The 17594-nt window shown below is 39.0% G+C and overlaps 1 protein-coding gene across 1 annotated transcript in view; it reads right to left on the bottom strand.

Annotated features, from left to right (window-relative positions):
* Positions 1 to 477: 477 nt before the first annotated feature.
* NBEA (neurobeachin) overlaps positions 478 to 17594 on the bottom strand; it is a 628524-nt gene continuing 611407 nt past the window's right edge. The window contains exons 53-58 of the mRNA XM_059996030.1: positions 17410 to 17565; positions 16716 to 16886; positions 7836 to 7937; positions 5152 to 5348; positions 4212 to 4363; positions 478 to 2344 (exon numbers count right to left, since the gene is read on the bottom strand). Coding sequence (XP_059852013.1) covers positions 2254 to 2344; positions 4212 to 4363; positions 5152 to 5348; positions 7836 to 7937; positions 16716 to 16886; positions 17410 to 17565 — 869 coding nt within the window. The 3' untranslated portion in view covers positions 478 to 2253. The remainder of the gene's footprint in view (positions 2345 to 4211; positions 4364 to 5151; positions 5349 to 7835; positions 7938 to 16715; positions 16887 to 17409; positions 17566 to 17594) is intronic.

The following is a 17594-nucleotide window of genomic DNA, read 5'->3' as shown; positions in this document are numbered from 1 at the left end:
GTTCTGTTGCTCCCTGGGCCTGTCCGGAGCCCCCTCAGCGCGGCTCCTGTTACCTGCCTGCTCTGGTCAGCAGCTCCTCCACTCCCACCTGCGTCGTGCCTGGTCAACGATAAATTCTAGAAAGCGTAGTTCAAATGAAAATAGCACGATTTGCTAACTTTCATGTAATGGGCTGTTACACCCTTCACCTGCATTTAGTTTCTTTTAAATGAAACAAAAATAACCCCAAAAGTGGACTGTGCAGAAGAAATAACAAGAGCTGTTTCCCTCTGGTCACTGGTGCCCCAAATCCCTGCCAGATGGTCAAGCAGAGAAGCTCATGTTTCAGCAAATTACAGAACCTCATTAGGACTCTATTTCATGTTCTTAGATGCTCTAGGCCTTTATATGAGGTGACGTTGATTTCTTAAACTTGTATGACAACATAATGAATGCACATAAGTGAAGTGTCCAATGAAATGTGAAAAAATCGGTGAATTCTTTGCATATTTTATTTGTCTTTTTTTGATTTCCAACTCACACACATCTGGCATATTTTACATCTTTGCAATAAAACATGGTTACAATAGCTTAAGGAATTTATATATCCAAAATATTTCACCATGATCTCAAGATGAAATGAACTTGTCTTCCAGATGTTCATTATCCTCCCAATTCTAAGCTACAAACTCAAGATATTGCTTACAGCCTGGTGATGAATAAATTAATCATTACGCCGATTCCCCAGAATTTCAGAATCTCATAAATACAAACAACAATGAAGAAGGAATTCAGTGCTAAAACTTACTAGTACAAGGTGGATAACAAATAAGTAATCACATCAATAAATAATGATATGTTTCTGGTGCAAAGTGCCAATACAAAGAACCCATTATCTTGTTTTTATCTTTTTAAATAAATGACTGCAAGTGAGTGTAAATTCTGAGAAAATTACATTCCTGTAACATGCCTCATAGCCCTACCGACACAATATGTACATATCTATGACGATACAGTCACCAAATATACAAAGAAGAAACATGAATAAAGTGTATATACCCCTGGGTGTATAACTTGATCAGTACAATGTATGGAAAATCATTTGATAGCCATCATTGTATATCATAAAAGATGAAGTGCCTTAGGCTAAGAATGTGGCTTTAGGTGAAAATTTCACAAGAACCTAAAAGAATAACGCCAGTTATTGTTATAATAAAGTCTGACTTATTATTAAAGAAACTAAGCTATTCAAGAACCAAAGAGAGAGAGAGGGTGGGGGGGAAAGAAAAACAGCAAAAAAGTTAGCATCAGATTCTCCTCCCCTAATGTACACACGCTAAGCCAGCAGGATGATTCTGGAAGAGTTGTCCAGGAGTTGGGAAGTCATTACTATGGAACTAAATGGTCGGGACTCCTATTTATACAATAAAACCAGGACCTCATCCCTAAGCCCCCTTTCTGCTGTGTCTTCAAATTATGAAGGTTAGGGCTGAATTTTCTTTGTATCAAGTACCAAAATGGCAAATAATGGCTTAGTATTCAAATGCTTTATGAGCAAATTTCACTTAGAAGGGATGAATTTAGATTTAAAAGTGCAAAACTATGTATTTTGGTGAAAATGTCAAAAATTACTGATTGAGCCCAAATTCAGTCCTTTCATACAAGCTGTGTCCTTGCACAGATCGTACTATTTCCTAGTGTCAATGCACCTGTCCCATCAAGACTTCAGGATTAAAGAACATGCAAGTTGTAACTCCACAATAAAATTAAGAAATGTTTTGTTCTTTATACAAGGTTTTACTTTTACAAAAGTATCCCTTTAAATAAGATGCATCTGATGTACAAAGTATCAAACGTGTTTTTTTTTTTTTTTTTCTCAGCTTGAAAAGAGGCTGGAAATGGGATGCAGGTTAGGTTCAAAGCTTAAACTTTGTAACAACTGGACACAAGGTTCCTCAGAATTGTCAAAAGTCTCTTGTGACACGTCCTACTACCTTTTCTCAATAAACGACAAGATATGAAATAATTACCAAAACATCTCCTAATTCATATAATTTACATGATATAAGCTTGCTTGGTAGCAGCTGGTGTTCAGTAGTGAAAAAACACACAAAGTAAAATGGCTGCTGACTACAATGTACAGCTATTGCTGGGTGTGATGGAATGTACAAACGGAGGTCGATGTAGACGAGTTTTTTTCCACCAGAGATATTGCCTTTCCATGCAGCACTTGTGCTCTCAGCTTTAACTTGGCTTTTGGCTCTCCATTTGTCTTCAGTATCTGTTCTGATGCTCATAATGCCACCGATTAAAATCTATATTAAAAGCTACAATGCTACCAGAAGCCATGCCAGTGATCAGAGTCCTGGAAAAGCAGAGGCAGTAGTTAAGAGAGACACAAAATCACTGATGTGGTGCTACTTTACACTAAACAATAGCACGATCTCAAAGTTCACCAGGTTTTACTCTTGTGTGCCCTCAGGTAGGATTAAAATTTATTCTTGGTTCTCCTAGGAGAAGCTGAATCAATTCTGAAAACACCTGGACTGCCAGACCACATGTTGATTAACTTTAGATCAGACAACTCATCAGATAAATACTTTCTGAGTAGGCGTCCTCACTGTATGTTTATCTCTCAATTTGTAACTTATGTGCATATGCTACTGCTCCAACATATCAAGGACGTCATAAAACAACAATAATAATTGAAATTGAGGATGAGATTGAAAAAGAAACAGAAACAGTATCTTTCCTTGCTCCTCCTGGGAGACCACTAAGACAACTACAGCCTTGCCTATGCTCTCTCATCTACTCTCTCCCCCATACTGAGTGAAGGATAAAGATCTTACAAAACCTTTCCTGCCCTCTGCACCCCTTGAGAAGAGCTAATCACTTCCTTCTTCTGTTCCTCTGCTCCTGCTTCCCTCATAAACATTTATTATGATTATTTGAGCTCTTTGGGGTCAGTGATCTTGTTTTGTATCCTCAGGACTGTGCACAGTGTTTAATCTATGATGGTGGCAGCAAATGTTTGCAACATGAATACATGAATGAATAAGAATATCTGGGAGAATATTTAAACTACTTAAGAACATAAATCATTTCAAATACTTTAGAAACACTCATGTATATAAAATAATTACATGGTAAACCATTCCCATTTATGAATACGGACTACAGCATTTTGGAACACTTTTGGAACACTCTAATAATAATCTGCTTAAATTTTCTTTAAAACAGGTTGGGCTGCAGATCAAATACCCCTTCCCCAAACTAACTTAAATTCCATTGCTTTTCTTGATGACTTCAGTACCGTTTTACTATAGTGTGAAGATGCTTTGTTAAATTTACCATATAAGCCTTAACATTCATACTGTAAACCAATACTCTTATAAAGAATATACACATAGTTGAAATAAGTTGGTTAATAAGCTTTTCTTATTTCTGTTAAATATATAGCAAAAAATGAGAAATTACCATATTAAGATTATAGTTTTAATTTATTTTTTAAATTTAGAAATTTAGACTTTATATTCCAACTATTCTTTTCACTTTATAATAAACCCAAAGGCAAACTTTAGGAAATAACAAAATCTTGTTGCAAATTGAGGAACAGGAGAAAATCATATTACTTTGTTAACATTCCTGTCAATTCTTTCCAAGAAAAGATTATAGTGTCTTAGGGAAATACATAAAATACCACAAAATAACACAAATGGCAGATATGTGAATAAGAAAATGAGGGGGGCGGTGCTGGAGATTGTTTCAAGTAACGAGTGCCTCGTATTTTTAAAACAGAGGCCAGCTGTAGTCTGTACGTTGCATTTGGCTGCATTTAGCTAGATGTATGCCTCAAGCCGAGACTCTGCTAAAAAATATGTGTTTCTTTCACATAATGTAAGCCAGGCAGGCCTGTCTGAGACCAGGTACGGATGTGAGAACAGAGAAGCTGGTGGGGATAATTCTACATTTTGGGCAGTGTCTAGATGCGCCTGTTTTTCTTCAGACCCATTTCTTTCTTTTCCCCCCCTTATTCTCTTCCTCTGTTTCCTTCTTACCAGAATCCTTTCTTACAGTACTTACTCCTCTCCTCAATTTACCCTTCTCTGCACTAGTCTTTCTTCCATCTGCATGCTGGAATCTTCTTCACAGCAGGTTTCACCCTTGGTAAAATGTTAAGAACTTTCAATGACAGTTCTTGAGTGATTACATTTCTCCCCAACATGGCTCACCTCTGGTCATGGGATAAGTCCATTGCTCTAATGCCAGCATCACATCCGGGGTAAATGTACAGCTGCTTGAAGTCACAGGCCTGCCAAACCTCCACCACGCCATTGTCCCCTCCGGTCACCAGGTTCTGGCCATCGCTACTCAGGAGAATGGCCTTTGGACAAGGGAGAAAAGCAACCATTTCTCTCAGTGTTTCCCAAAAGATCAGTGGGCACTACTGGAAGGCACTTAATACAAGTCCCTTGTCATTATTTTCTACTTTTAGCCACTTGTCCAAGTTTTCTAAAGTCCAATCCATAGACATTCCAATGTGGAATTCATCAAAGTTCTTACATAAACAAAGCATCTGATTAAAACCAATTTAGGTTACAAAATAACAGAAGTCCCAAAGAGAATATTATCAGTCTAATCCAGAAAGAACTTGAGAATTAAGTAACATGATGTTTTGTTAAGTTCTGAATACTAGCTATATCAAGACTTTTAGAACAAATGGCAGAAGCATATTTAAAAGCTGTTTTTAATAATGATAAACCAGCAATTATAATTCATTTGTGAGTGATGGGCAATTTGGTATGTAATTTTTGGTCTAGGGTTCAGAAGATAAGATTCTTTGACAATAAACTCATTTTTAACGTCAGGGGAGTGCAACGCAGGAACAATTGTTTGTAAGAGGAGATTAGGAAAAAATCTCCTTAAGGGTCTAACCTCTAATCAAACTACAGCCATCACCTCCAAAGTCTAATTCACTGAGTTAGCTACTTGGGATTAAATGAGCTTTGGGTTTGTTCAAAGCATCAATCAACATGAATTCATATGCTTTTACAAACCAACACACATTTACCTGGATACCAGAGAAATTCTATTATGAGTCATTTAATGTAAAATAGTCAATCTTTAACCTCTTGGTTAGGTCCCCAGTTAGCACGGAACATGCAGATTTACCCGTGTTGAATCGTTGATCTCCATTTGAGCCAAAAGTTTCCCATTGATGCTGAAATTGCTGAATCGCCCTCGTTCATAGTAGATGATACAGTGGCCTTCACTGGAGACAGAGATCAAGCGTGGGAACAAGCAGTTTTCTGGTCCTTCGAGGGCTCTTAGCAAATCTCCAGTGATTGTGTGGACGAGGCAAGGGCCCTCTGCGGAGCGGGGAACAGAAAGGCCAGAGTCATTGGTGACGACCAGTCACGTATTAGCTCTCACACACCTGCAAACTGTACCTGAATAATACACTCAGATTTGTTGAAAGAAGGTAGAAAAGAAAAGAACTATGGTGGCAAGAGCAAAGCACTGATGTTAGATTTCAACAGAACAAGTACAGAGAACTGTTACATAACACACACGTGTCTTCCAAACTTTTTATCTAGGTCAGTAGTTGCTCTTTTCCTTCATGAGATAATATTCATTAAAAAAGGATACAGTTCATACATTACATGAGAATAAAAGACTGTATGTCAAAGTTTTCTCTTAATATGTGCTTAGAACTTTTTCTTTAGAAAGTTCAGGAGAATTATCAAAACAATCACTAATTTTCTTTAGTATCATCAAAATTTTAATTGTACCACATAAATACAATACTATCAAATAATAAGTTTTACCATTCTATAGTCTATACATAAAATGTAAAAGGCAAAATTAAGAAAAGGAATCCAGTAATTCAGACTGTAGGAACACTTTTTTCTTTTTTAAATAAATGAAGAGTGAGGCGAGAATGTAAAAGTAGTATGGGGAGTGACTTATTTTTTCTCAGGTAGAAATTTTAAGATAAAACATTCAGTAGTCAAGTTCAGACAAATAATTGGTTAATGTAGTTTGGTATTACCTGTCCCCCAGAACCCCCAGAAAAACTGCATAAAACCATGCACGAATTACATTCTTATGTTTCAAACAATTGACTTCAGTAGATACAAATTTTACAAGTGACATTATAAGGCTATACCTAAATGTTTTCCTGATTACTAAAGTAATAGACGTGCATTCCAGAAAATACAAAGAGTTAGAGGAAAAAAATAGCAATCACTTCTAGTACCAACCATCAGCTACAGAAAATTAATGTTTCTCCCTATGCATATTGTGTCTCTTGCTTTCCTTCCCTTTCCTTTTTTTCTTTTTTTTTTGCTTTACAGAACAGAATGATATTACATGTTATTTCTAAGACAGACATTAAAAGACATTTAGTGAAAATATCCTATGTGTCCCTCCCGGGGTTATTTATTCTTAAATACGAAAACGCAGTGTCCCTGCCTTCAGACATTATACCCATTATCTCTAAAGCGGCCAGAATAAGCTCCTATAAGCCAAACCTGATCACCTCATCGCCTTGCTGACGCCAATGGCTCCCCACTACACTCAAAACAAAATACTTGTGCCGCGGGGGCCCCTCACCTCTTCAGCCTTTGTCTCCTTACGTCCGCGGTGTCCTCACCACACTCGGCCCCTTTGGTTTTCTTTCAGTTTCTCCTAAGCATTAGGCTCCTTACTGCCCCGGAGCCTCCCGTGGAGAATTGGTATCTCAGCCAGAATTAGAATCCAAGTTTCCTGACTTTTCCCGAAACAGTACTTTTTCCACAAAAAGTCAAAAGAACTAAGTCATCGTATTTCCTTTCCCATCTACCACTATACAGTCCCCAGCCTTGAGAAGAAAATGACTTGTGGAGGGGGTTGGATCCAAGGCTGTGTCTGATGAGCAGCCTGAGCCCCCCATGGACCCCACCATCACGGATATCTTCCCCTTGTCTTTCATTTCTTTTATTTCTTTTTTTTTTTTACTATATTTTTATTTTTGGCTGCGTTGGGTCTTCGTTGCTGCACGTGGGCTTTCTCTAGTTGCGGCAAGCAGGGGCTACTCTTTGTTGCCATGTGAGGGCTTCTCATTGCGGTGGCTTCTCTTGTTGTGGAGCATGGGCTCTAGGCGTGCGTGCTTCATTAGTTGTGGCACATGGGCTCAGTAGTTGGGATTTGTGGGCGCTAGAGTGCAGGCTCAGTAGTTGTGACACACGGGCTTAGCTGCTCCGTGGCATGTGGGATCTTCCTGGACTAGGGATCGAACCCATGTCCCCTGAATTGGCAGGTGGATTCTTAACCACGGAACCACCAGGGAAGTCCCCTCCCTTTGCCTTTTTTTTTTCTTTTTTTTTTTGCGGTACGCGGGCCTCTCACTGTTGTGGCCTCTCCCGTTGCGGAGCACAGGCTACGGACGCACAGGCTCAGCGGCCATGGCTCACGGGCTCAGCCGCTCCGCGGCATGTGGGATCCTCCCGGACCGGGGCACGAACCCGTGTCCCCTGCTTCGGCAGGTGGATTCTTAACCGTGGTGCCACCAGGGAAGTCCCCTCCCCTTGTCTTTTAAATGTTATCTGTAATGACTGCATATATGGGTGTGCTGCAGTTTAATTTATCAGTGTTCTGGCTAGAATGCTGGTGAACACAAAGTACTACATAATATTTTATATCTATTTTATATTAGTACTAGTAAGTATTAATAATAAAACTAAGCAGCTACAAAAAACCTAGGGATTACATTTGTCTATGGAGAGCCTCCTAAAGGAAATAAATCATAAATCATGGTTAACTTGTGAAAATCGTATAGTGTTTAAAGACCGAAAATGAAAGAAATGTCTTCTGACCTTTAGCACCACTGATAACAAGTCCAAGTTCGGCACAGACAGAAACACAGACAACTTCATGGTCATGGCCCGTGAGGACAGCTCTTGGTGCAGGATAGTCACCTGTAAAGGAACAGCAGCGGTGAGTCACTACAGACCAATGGCGGGAATGAAGAGCTATGCCATTAAATTGAACGTTAAAAATAGCAATCATTGTTTAGTAAGGGCATTTATTAGCTGTGTGACCATGAGCCAGTTACTTAACCTCTCTGACCCCCTTTCTCATATCTTACAGAATATTGTGCCTTTTTAAAGAGCTCCGTATTTTTCTCTTCTGTTCATTCTGCTTCACCTGGTCGTTGAGTCTGTGATCTTGCCCTTATGGTGCCTGAGACCCCGCATGCTGGCCTGTTTTCCTCTGTGCGCTCATGTTCTGGACGGGGTTGAACCACCGCTTCCTCATCATGTCTCTCAGAAAAACATCCTATGCTTTGGTCTCGGCGATGCTGCTCTTTCTGAGAGCTGCCCCCCGGGTTGCAATCCCCCAGCCCCCACTGTAGAGGGGGCAGTGGGGGAAGTGAATGTCAAAGGGATGGCACTTGTGTCCACCTCCTGGGCAGCCCCTCCCTTGACTCTGATGTGATGCCACGGCCCTGAGTAGCTGGACTGGTGCTCCGATTCCCTGCCCCACAGTGGCAGGAGGGAAGGCATCAATAGATTGTGGAAAATTCTGGGAAGACGGTGCATAACTAAAACGCCCTACCCAGCAAGGCACCCAACACTCTTCCCCTCTGCCAATATCTCCTCCTTCAGACCCACCGGTCTTCTGTCTCTCCAGGAACTGCTCACAGTTTTCTGTGAGTTTCCTCAGATCCATCATGTGAGCCCCCACTTTGCTTCTGAGGCATTTCTTACTTAGATGGAGTATGGGAGGGAGAGCTGAAAGCCCATGTTAGTTGTGATTTTATTCTAAATTTATGTATCTTGCTATAATGTGTTTGAGTATTGGCAGAGTATCCTCTTAGATTTGTCAGCAGTCCTAGATTTGTCCGAAACATATTTATATGATTTATAAACTTATGCTTCACAGATGCCTTGAGTTCCCTGACAAAATGAAGATTAATTATTGATAAGATTTTATGTGTAATATCATCTTTAATTTTTCTAAGTGATTATTTTATCTTGGAGAGACTGATGAATTAAAAATCCTGCAATTATATGTTTAATACAATTTATATAGAGTTTTCTAAACCTTTCCCTTATATGCTACAGAAAAAGCAAAAAGCAATCTAGTTCTACTGCAGGGAATTTAAAAAATGTATAAAAATATTAAAATTTTTCCTTATGTATGTAATATTTTTTATATTAGAAAATAAAGTTTTTCAAAGGTTTACCTCTGATTTAGAAAGCTTAAAATGTTCTATTTTTCATTACAATTTCCCCAGATCATTTGAATAAACTGTGAAACTTAACTATTAGGGGATTTTGTAGGGCCCCTGAAAGCACTGTTTCCCTCTTTCAACTATAGAAAAGTAAATAAAATGTTATTCAGGGGTTTTGAGCTGGAGAACCTGCAGCAGGGGGAAAGCGTATTTCCTATATTTCATTTCATTGTCAGGGACAGATGTCACACACCCCAACAATCATTCAAAATCCTAGGAATATTCTGTCACTGTCACATCACAATTGATGGATGTAGTTACGGGTTAAAGGGCCCTGCGCAGAGGGAGGTGCAGGTGAGACCTCTCCTCTAAGGACCATAGCACCACTGCCCTCCTTCCCTAGTCATTTCCTCAGGAGAAGAGCTTTCTGGGTGATGGAATTACTATGAATGATGAACAAACACGTCCAATTTTGAGATTCCTTATAGGCAAGCATTTGGAAACTCCAAATATAAAAGTCTTATAGTAAACAGATTCCACCTCATTTTTATCACAAGATATTTCAATATTCTCAAAATGGATGATGAAAAAAAGTGCAAAGGTGTTAGATGCTGCTATCCGCAGAGAACTGACAAGGAGAGCATTGTCAGTGTGATAGTCTGTGGCTTTCAGAGAAAAGATCAAAGTAAAGATTGCTTATGGTTCTTATTATTTTCAACCTCATTTATGGGACTACTAATATGCAGGGGAAGCTTTGGTCCTTCTGAATTGGAGCTAAACAAAAACAGCAGAGTTTTTCTGTGAACCTCAGTGCAGTTATGGGGGAGTCGGAAAATGAACCTCTTGATGATGTATGACATTCAGGTTTTATCTGTGACCTTTGCTGAGTCACTGAAGAATCACTGTAGAAGGTATTTTCATTCACATTTATACTATATAAAAATGATGGATTTTTGACTTGAAATCCCAGAACAAAAGATTTCAAAGGGTGCAGCAGTTTCATCACTACTCTGATTTCAAGATTTATTTTGAAAAAATTATGTTAGACATTTGCTGGGGTAGCTCAGAAAAACTTAGTTTGTGAGGAATTCCTGTTGAGGTACTGTGTCTTCAGCCACCTGAGGGCTGCTGCAGAGGTTTCTGGCCCAAGCGCCAGAAACACCTGGGCCTGCATTTTCCACAGGTCACAAGGTAATCCACATAAAAACATTCCGTGGGTTGGAAAACGTCCCATGATGTGGTTTCATTTTATTACACAATCACAGAGTACTTGATGAAAAATAGAAGATCGATACAAACCTATTTATTCACTGACTCTAAGTTGTTCTTTTTCTTCTTCAGAGAGGACGCTGACCACATTTTCCCCTGAGCCCTGCTGTTTCAGGGCAGATCTCTTCCCTTGAGGTCCTGAACCTGGATCTAGGCCACAGTACCTTACTGTCCTACCATCTCCTTCCCCAATCAATAGTATAATGCACCTGCCTTTCCCAAGGAGGTACAGGTTTCTGCATGATGCCCAGAGAGCCCGCTGGTACAGATCCGAGGCTCCCTGATCACGAGAACATATTAGTCACTCTTGTTTTTTATATTGCTTCTGACCCAGGACAAAGACCCCTGCAGCCTTGGTTCCGTAAAGGGGAAGGAAAAGCAGAAACTGAGTGGCAAGCAGCACCCTTCTTAGTCAGGAACCCTATAGTGTCTCCTAACGTTGGGCTGAGGGAGTGGGAGGGCTGAGAGGTCTCCTGCAGAATGGGCCCCGTGTTAGGGATGCTACATTATAGACGTTATCTTTTGGCCCTCAGAAAGCTCTACGAGGTAAGAATTATTACACATGTAACTATGCTTCCTCTCAAAGTTAATGAGAAGAGGTTTAACATTTACTAAACCCTAGTTAAGATTCCTTGCTCTGAGAAGTGAGACAAACTCATCATATATATATATATATATATATATATATATATATATATATATATATATATACACACACACACATATATATATAATATTATATACATAAAATATCTTCAGGCTATTCTTTGTTCACGCTTTCTTCATCCCCTATAACACCACTGGTCAGTGGTGGCTGTGGAGCTGGGCACCAGGATGGTTGTTTTAAAAGAAGGCTGGATGCAGACAAAGCGAGGGATGTGATTTGGCAGATGTTTAGTGACAGGTTGGGGCTGGCGGGAGGGTCAGTGTCCAGAGTTGAAGAGAACACAATGGGAGCCCAGGGAAGGGATGTGTGCACAGCTGGAGTCTCCTTTTCAATGGGCTTCTTGTTTCATAGTTTGTATAATTCTCAAACGTGAGCTGAAGACTTGTTTTTCAAAAGTGAAATAGAAAAAGCATGAAAACAATGTCATACATATTACTCAATGCATATTTGTAGATTTGATTTGAAAAGATGAACAGTAAATTCTCTTGCAAAGTTTCCTGTGGTTATGATATGATTTTAAAAATGTCAACAAACTCTCTATCAGGCATGTTATATCTGGTATAAACATTAAAACCACACACTTTACAAGCCGACTGGATTTGGAGCCGAGGTCCCAATGTATTATAAGTGTCTGCTGAAGAGACAATGTTGACTTGCCCCTCTTGTGACTATCTCGTTGGAAGCTACAGCACGTAATGAGAAATGTCAAGTCCCAAGATCAATGAAATTTGGGGCTCTGGGGATTCAACAGGAATAGCATTGATCCTTTTAAAGAACACCAGTCAGAGACGGGCTGTAATATATTGCGAAGAAGGGCTCAGGAGGATAAAGAGCCAAGTCCAAGATACCTACCTGACAACAAATTCAATCAGCTTTTAGCACAGATTGCCTGCTCTGCTCTCCTTCTTTTCATGCGATAGCCTGCTTCCAATTAAAGTGCGCAAATTAATTTTTATCACTTCCAAATTAGTTTCAGAATTTGTGTAAAAGTCTGTTTCAGATGAAAGCATCTGTCCCTCACATCTCTGTAATTCTGTTATCTAGTCAGGGACCTAGTTTACATCTACAAGAAAACTGTCTATGTTCACAGTCACAAGTTTGAAAGAGTAACAATGAATATTAGCATTAAATATATTAATAAAACTACTATAATTTAGTTGGAACCTCTGCCAGGTAGCCTCTGCTTGTTTCTTTTATGGTCTAAAAGTCTATAATAATCTGCTTACACATTTTCATTGTCTTTGCGGCAAATCCATTAAAACTATAAAGATAATTAGAAAAAGATTTATTTATGAGATGTCCAAGTTAGTCACAGCAATATATGTGACACACAATGAAACCATTAACTCTTTCAAAATTACCTAAAAAAATTCACAAACGTTACTTATTTTTTCTCTGTGGCACTAACAGAACCAGCCATCAAAAAATAAGGATGACAATGCAAAAGAAACATACATATATTAAAGCACCTGAGTTTACCCTGAGGAAGTTTTAGTGATGTGCACATCGGGTGAGTAAATGAATCCTATTACGTTATGGTGTTGTGCTGGATAAATATGATTCAGCCTCTGACACACAAAGCAAATTCAATGTCCAAGACCAAGTCCTGAATTCTAACAGCTACTGGGATATTACGTTTCATGCTAGGACTTCCCCCTTCAAGTCGAGGTTAATATATACAGCCCTCGAAACCTAAGGGCGTTGTGTCACACATTTTAATATGAATTTAGACATAACTAGCTTTTCGGTCTTGTGTAGCAATGCATTATGAGACAGAAAGAACATATAGCCCGATTCTCTGACCTGTGAATTGGTAGCTAGAATAAAATAAAACAGGAAAAAAAAACCCAAAACCCTTTCCCTTCATTTTGTGAGTTTTCTGACCGCAAGGACTACATCTGTGTCAACACCCATGGCCGATCCCTGATGTGGCAGTCAATTCAGTGTGTGCTCTGACTGCCTTTGCAAAAGCTGAACTGACCAAAATATATGGTCTCTCTAGGCATGCCTACATGAGCTGCTAGGTTGGCTGGTTTCACAGACTGAGGCACAAATCAGTCAAGTTAATCAAATACTAAATATGACTAATTATTATTTTTTACTGTGTTTTACTATTATGATTTTTACTATCCGTATGGCAAAAAGCTGAAACCAGTTTTTACATAATCATCAATTTGTGCCCAAGATGTAATGTTAAGCATTTTGTAGATACAAATACTTATGACACTAAATATTATCTGATAGCAATTCAAGACTCATGTAATACTCAGTATATTCAGTACTTCCAAGCAGGACAGGCAGTTTTCTGGTCATAATATAGGCTTTTTTTTTTTTTTGCGGTACGCGGGCCTCTCCCGTTGCGGAGCACAGGCTCTGGACGTGCAGGCCCAGCGGCCATGGCTCACGGTCCTAGCCGTTCCACGGCATGTGGGATCTTCCCGGAACGGGGCACGAACCCGTGTCCCCTACATCGGCAGACAGACTCTCAACCACTGCGCCACCAGGGAAGCTCATAATATAGGCTTTTGTAAACCCCAGAAAGTCAGAATTTGACTACCCAGCACTCCCACCTGCTAAGGTAGTACCAGCACACAGCAGGCATTTAATACATGCTTGCTGCTTGACTAATACTTGAGCTACTCATCCTGTTTAATCTAAAGAGCATATTTCTCCCTTTATGTTAAGGATAATGGATCAAATGGAACCACATTACATATGCCCACATTAAATGCCTAGGAAAGTCTTGGCAGGGTGGGTTTTATGGAAGTCCTTAAGGTTCATAATGATGACAACAGTTTTTAATCAAAAAATAAATCCCCCTAAATGGAGGCAATACTGTATGGATAATATTATGCAATAATGTCTTAGGGATAATCTTGTCTTTATTTAAAACTTAAAATTCTACATTTTAACAAATCCAGTATTCACAGTTTTGTTCTTAAGGATTAACATAAACATTTCTATTTACATAGCTCCTGTTGAAAGGAACTTTAAACACTCTAAATATTATTACATTTACCTTTCCTTGCTCAGTGATGGAACAAAGACACAATCAACTGTTAACCATCATTTGGTTGAAAAGATCATTAGAAAATAAAGTAGTTAACAGATAATTACTATAATTTAACATTTTTCTTTAAAATTCCTTTTTTTTTTTTTTTTTTTTTTTTTTGCGGTACGTGGCCCTCTCACTGCTGTGGCCTCTCCCGTTGCGGAGCACAGGCTCCGGACGCGCAGGCTCAGCGGCCATGGCTCACGGGCTCAGCCGCTCCGCAGCATGTGGGATCTTCCCGGACTGGGGCATGAACCCGTGTCCCCTGAATCGGCAGGCGGACTCTCAACCACTGCGCCACCAGGGAAGCCCTAAAATTCCTTTTTTTTAAACATCTTTATTGGAATATAATTGCTTTACAGTGGTGAGTTAGTTTCTGCTGTACAACAAAGTGAGTCAGCTATATGCATACCTCATAGCAGGACATTGTATTATCTTCTCTGCTACCAAATGGTAGTTTTTAAGAAATGAATTCTCTTTTTGGAAATATCATTTTCATCATTTTTGAGCTTCACTTTGAAGATGTTAATTAATTGGATTTAAAACCCTATTCTGCTTCTTTAAATTTTTTTTCTGTCTAATAACTTCTAATTTGTGTCAATAATGGATGGAAGATACCACACAGCCCTGCTGCTCAGTTCAACTTTTCTTCTTATGAACACTACACTCATCTAAAAGGAAAAAAGGAAACTGGGAAGTATGTAAAAATACAATTAGATAAAATACATGTGATAATGTACCATGCTTAAAAATAATAAAATATAATAATAATAAAGTAGATCAAACATTTTTTACATACACACACACACATATCCTGCTAAAAATGAAGTTTCCTTTTTTAAGGATACGGTTTTAAAAAAGAGAGTAAATAAGGAGGTTAACTTACTAGTATTTAGAGTATGATATTCGGTTTAATGTACAATTGGTAGCTAATTAGTTGAGCTGGTTGGAAATCAAGCAACACTGAACTGAATATGTGTTTTCCTCAAACCAGTATCACAACTTAGTTCACAACTTAGAGCAGAGGCACTTTCTCTTATTCAGTATCTACACTAAGAGACACTACTTCATAATACACTTTTAGTTTCTTCATTTACTGTTCTTCACCTCTAGCTATGGGAAACAAGAATAAGTCACCTGGTCATCTAGTTCATTCTCCTACCACCTTTATATATATATATGTATATACATATACATATATGTGTGTGTGTGTGTGTGTGTATGTATACACACACACACACACACACACACACACACACACACACACACACACACACACACACACACACATATATATATATGAAGCTTTCCATGCCCAGCTCTCTCACAGGCTGGAAGGGGGCCAGCCATGTAGTTACAACACAGCCTCCTGTACATGTCTTTTCTTCTCTACTTTTATAGTATTTCAGTGGCAGGTGCACAGCATTCCTGGAAAATTCCTATCTCTGTTTCATCACAAATATTCCCAAACTCATGTTTCAGTTTATTTTAAAGTACTGTTAAAGCTGTGCCCAATGTACAAATCATAATTAGAATAATCCTGGTTTAGGTACTTGCCATTATCAACACCTTACAGAAACCATTCTCTATTTTACAGGAAATATGTGTATGTAAAATATTGAAAGCTTGGTAATTAAAGACAGTAATTATTTCTAGGAAATGCCTTATCCAGTTCTTCAGTCATTCAACGATATTTATTGAAAACCTATTATTTGTGCAACTATGCCAGGAACCAGAGACTTAAGATGCAGAGAGAGGGACTTATGGTCCACTTCAGTGTTTCCTCAGAATAGCAGCTCCAAGGAATAGTAACTGCTCTTCCACGAACACAATGTTCCATGGAAAACATGTTTGAGAAACTGTGGGTTATCAACAGCTTTATTTGTGTAAGGCTTTCAGAGCTCACACAGAAAGTAAGAGTATATGTGGTGTTTTCTAAAATTGTTTTACTCTGGAGTCCCCCCATTTTTCTCCTACAGGATATTTTCGGGAGCACTTTTGAATAAAAAACACTCAGGAATCATACCAAGCAAAGAAAGCATCTTATTCAGTTTTGCCTCACCAGGGTCTAATCTGAAGGGGGTATTTCAGTCATTGTCAAATAAATAAACAGATATTTACTACACCCCATGGTAGAAAGCAGTAAGTGTCCTCTTGAGGCACAAATAAAACATATGGAAATTCAGAGAAGGAGAGACTACACTTAGCTGAGAGAAATCATACGAAGTTGAATGGACCTGATGACACGGAAGGAAATTTTGGAAGGATGGGGCATTTGGAGACTGGGGAAGGGCTGCTGAGCACAGGGTCAATGTGAGGGGATCTGGGAGTTTCCTCAGGCTGAAGGTTATAGTGGTCCCGCTTTAGTACACCTTGAATATAGCCACATTCCAACGTAGAGGTTTGCTGCTTAAGCTCTCGTATTTTAAAACACTTACAGAACCAGCAAAAACTATTAGGAAAATTAAAAAGAGCAAAACATGTTAAAATGAGTTCTTAGTCTGGTAGGACAATTCTAGACAAATACTTACTGCTGTTCGGGTTGTCTCCTATGATATGGTGTCGCCCACTCCAGTACCAGAGAAGCAGGGTAGCATCTCGAGACCCAGACACGATGTAGCAGTCCCCACCTATGTATGACTCAGACCTGGCCAAGCACGTCACCACATCCCAATGGCCAAATACAATCTGAGTTAGCTTCCCTGAAACACAGAAATGGTAGGTCAAATTCATTGGCTATTTTTCTTTAAATGGTAATAAGCTTAACTTTACTAGATTTGTGAAAAGTGAATCTATAGACCCGCAAACTTACAAGGTAATTTTGTAACGAAATCTAGCTACAGATTTGGTTTCTTGAATTGCTTCTGAAAAAGTGATACAAGAATGTCACTTGGGACTTCTTAAGAAAAGAACATAAAATAACACAATCTTGATTTTTTTTCAGGGTTGGGCCAGACTAAGGGGAGGTTTAAGGTCTTTTATTGGACCTGATTTGTGGGAAGGGGACTGCAGTGCCAGTTGTCCTATGAACTCAGGGCTCAGCTCACACTGAAGTTCAGAGTGGATACAATTATAAGTAGTCATTTACTTACAATGTGAGCATTTGATTTGAATCTCGGCACCCAAGATGAAAATGCCTACGTTATTAAGTATGATTTCATATGAAGCTTTAGGTGTCACAATTGGCATTTTGAAGAGGATAAGGTATTTCATAGCTCAGTTTACCTGTTTCTGTAGAATAAACTCTGAAGCTCTTATCCCAGAATCCACAGATAAGAATATAGCGATTGTCGGCTGTGACCACAAAACAATGGGCGTTGATTTGTATGCTCTGGTCAACAAGGTCTGTGATCTGCCGTTTGTTCACACCAGAGTTATTGGCTAAACATAAACAGAAAAAGAACTTTAAA

Source organism: Delphinus delphis, chromosome 18 (genome assembly GCF_949987515.2).
Source record: "Delphinus delphis chromosome 18, mDelDel1.2, whole genome shotgun sequence".
Taxonomy (NCBI): Eukaryota; Metazoa; Chordata; class Mammalia; order Artiodactyla; family Delphinidae; genus Delphinus; species Delphinus delphis.
This window is presented reverse-complemented; position numbering and strand designations above follow the sequence as displayed.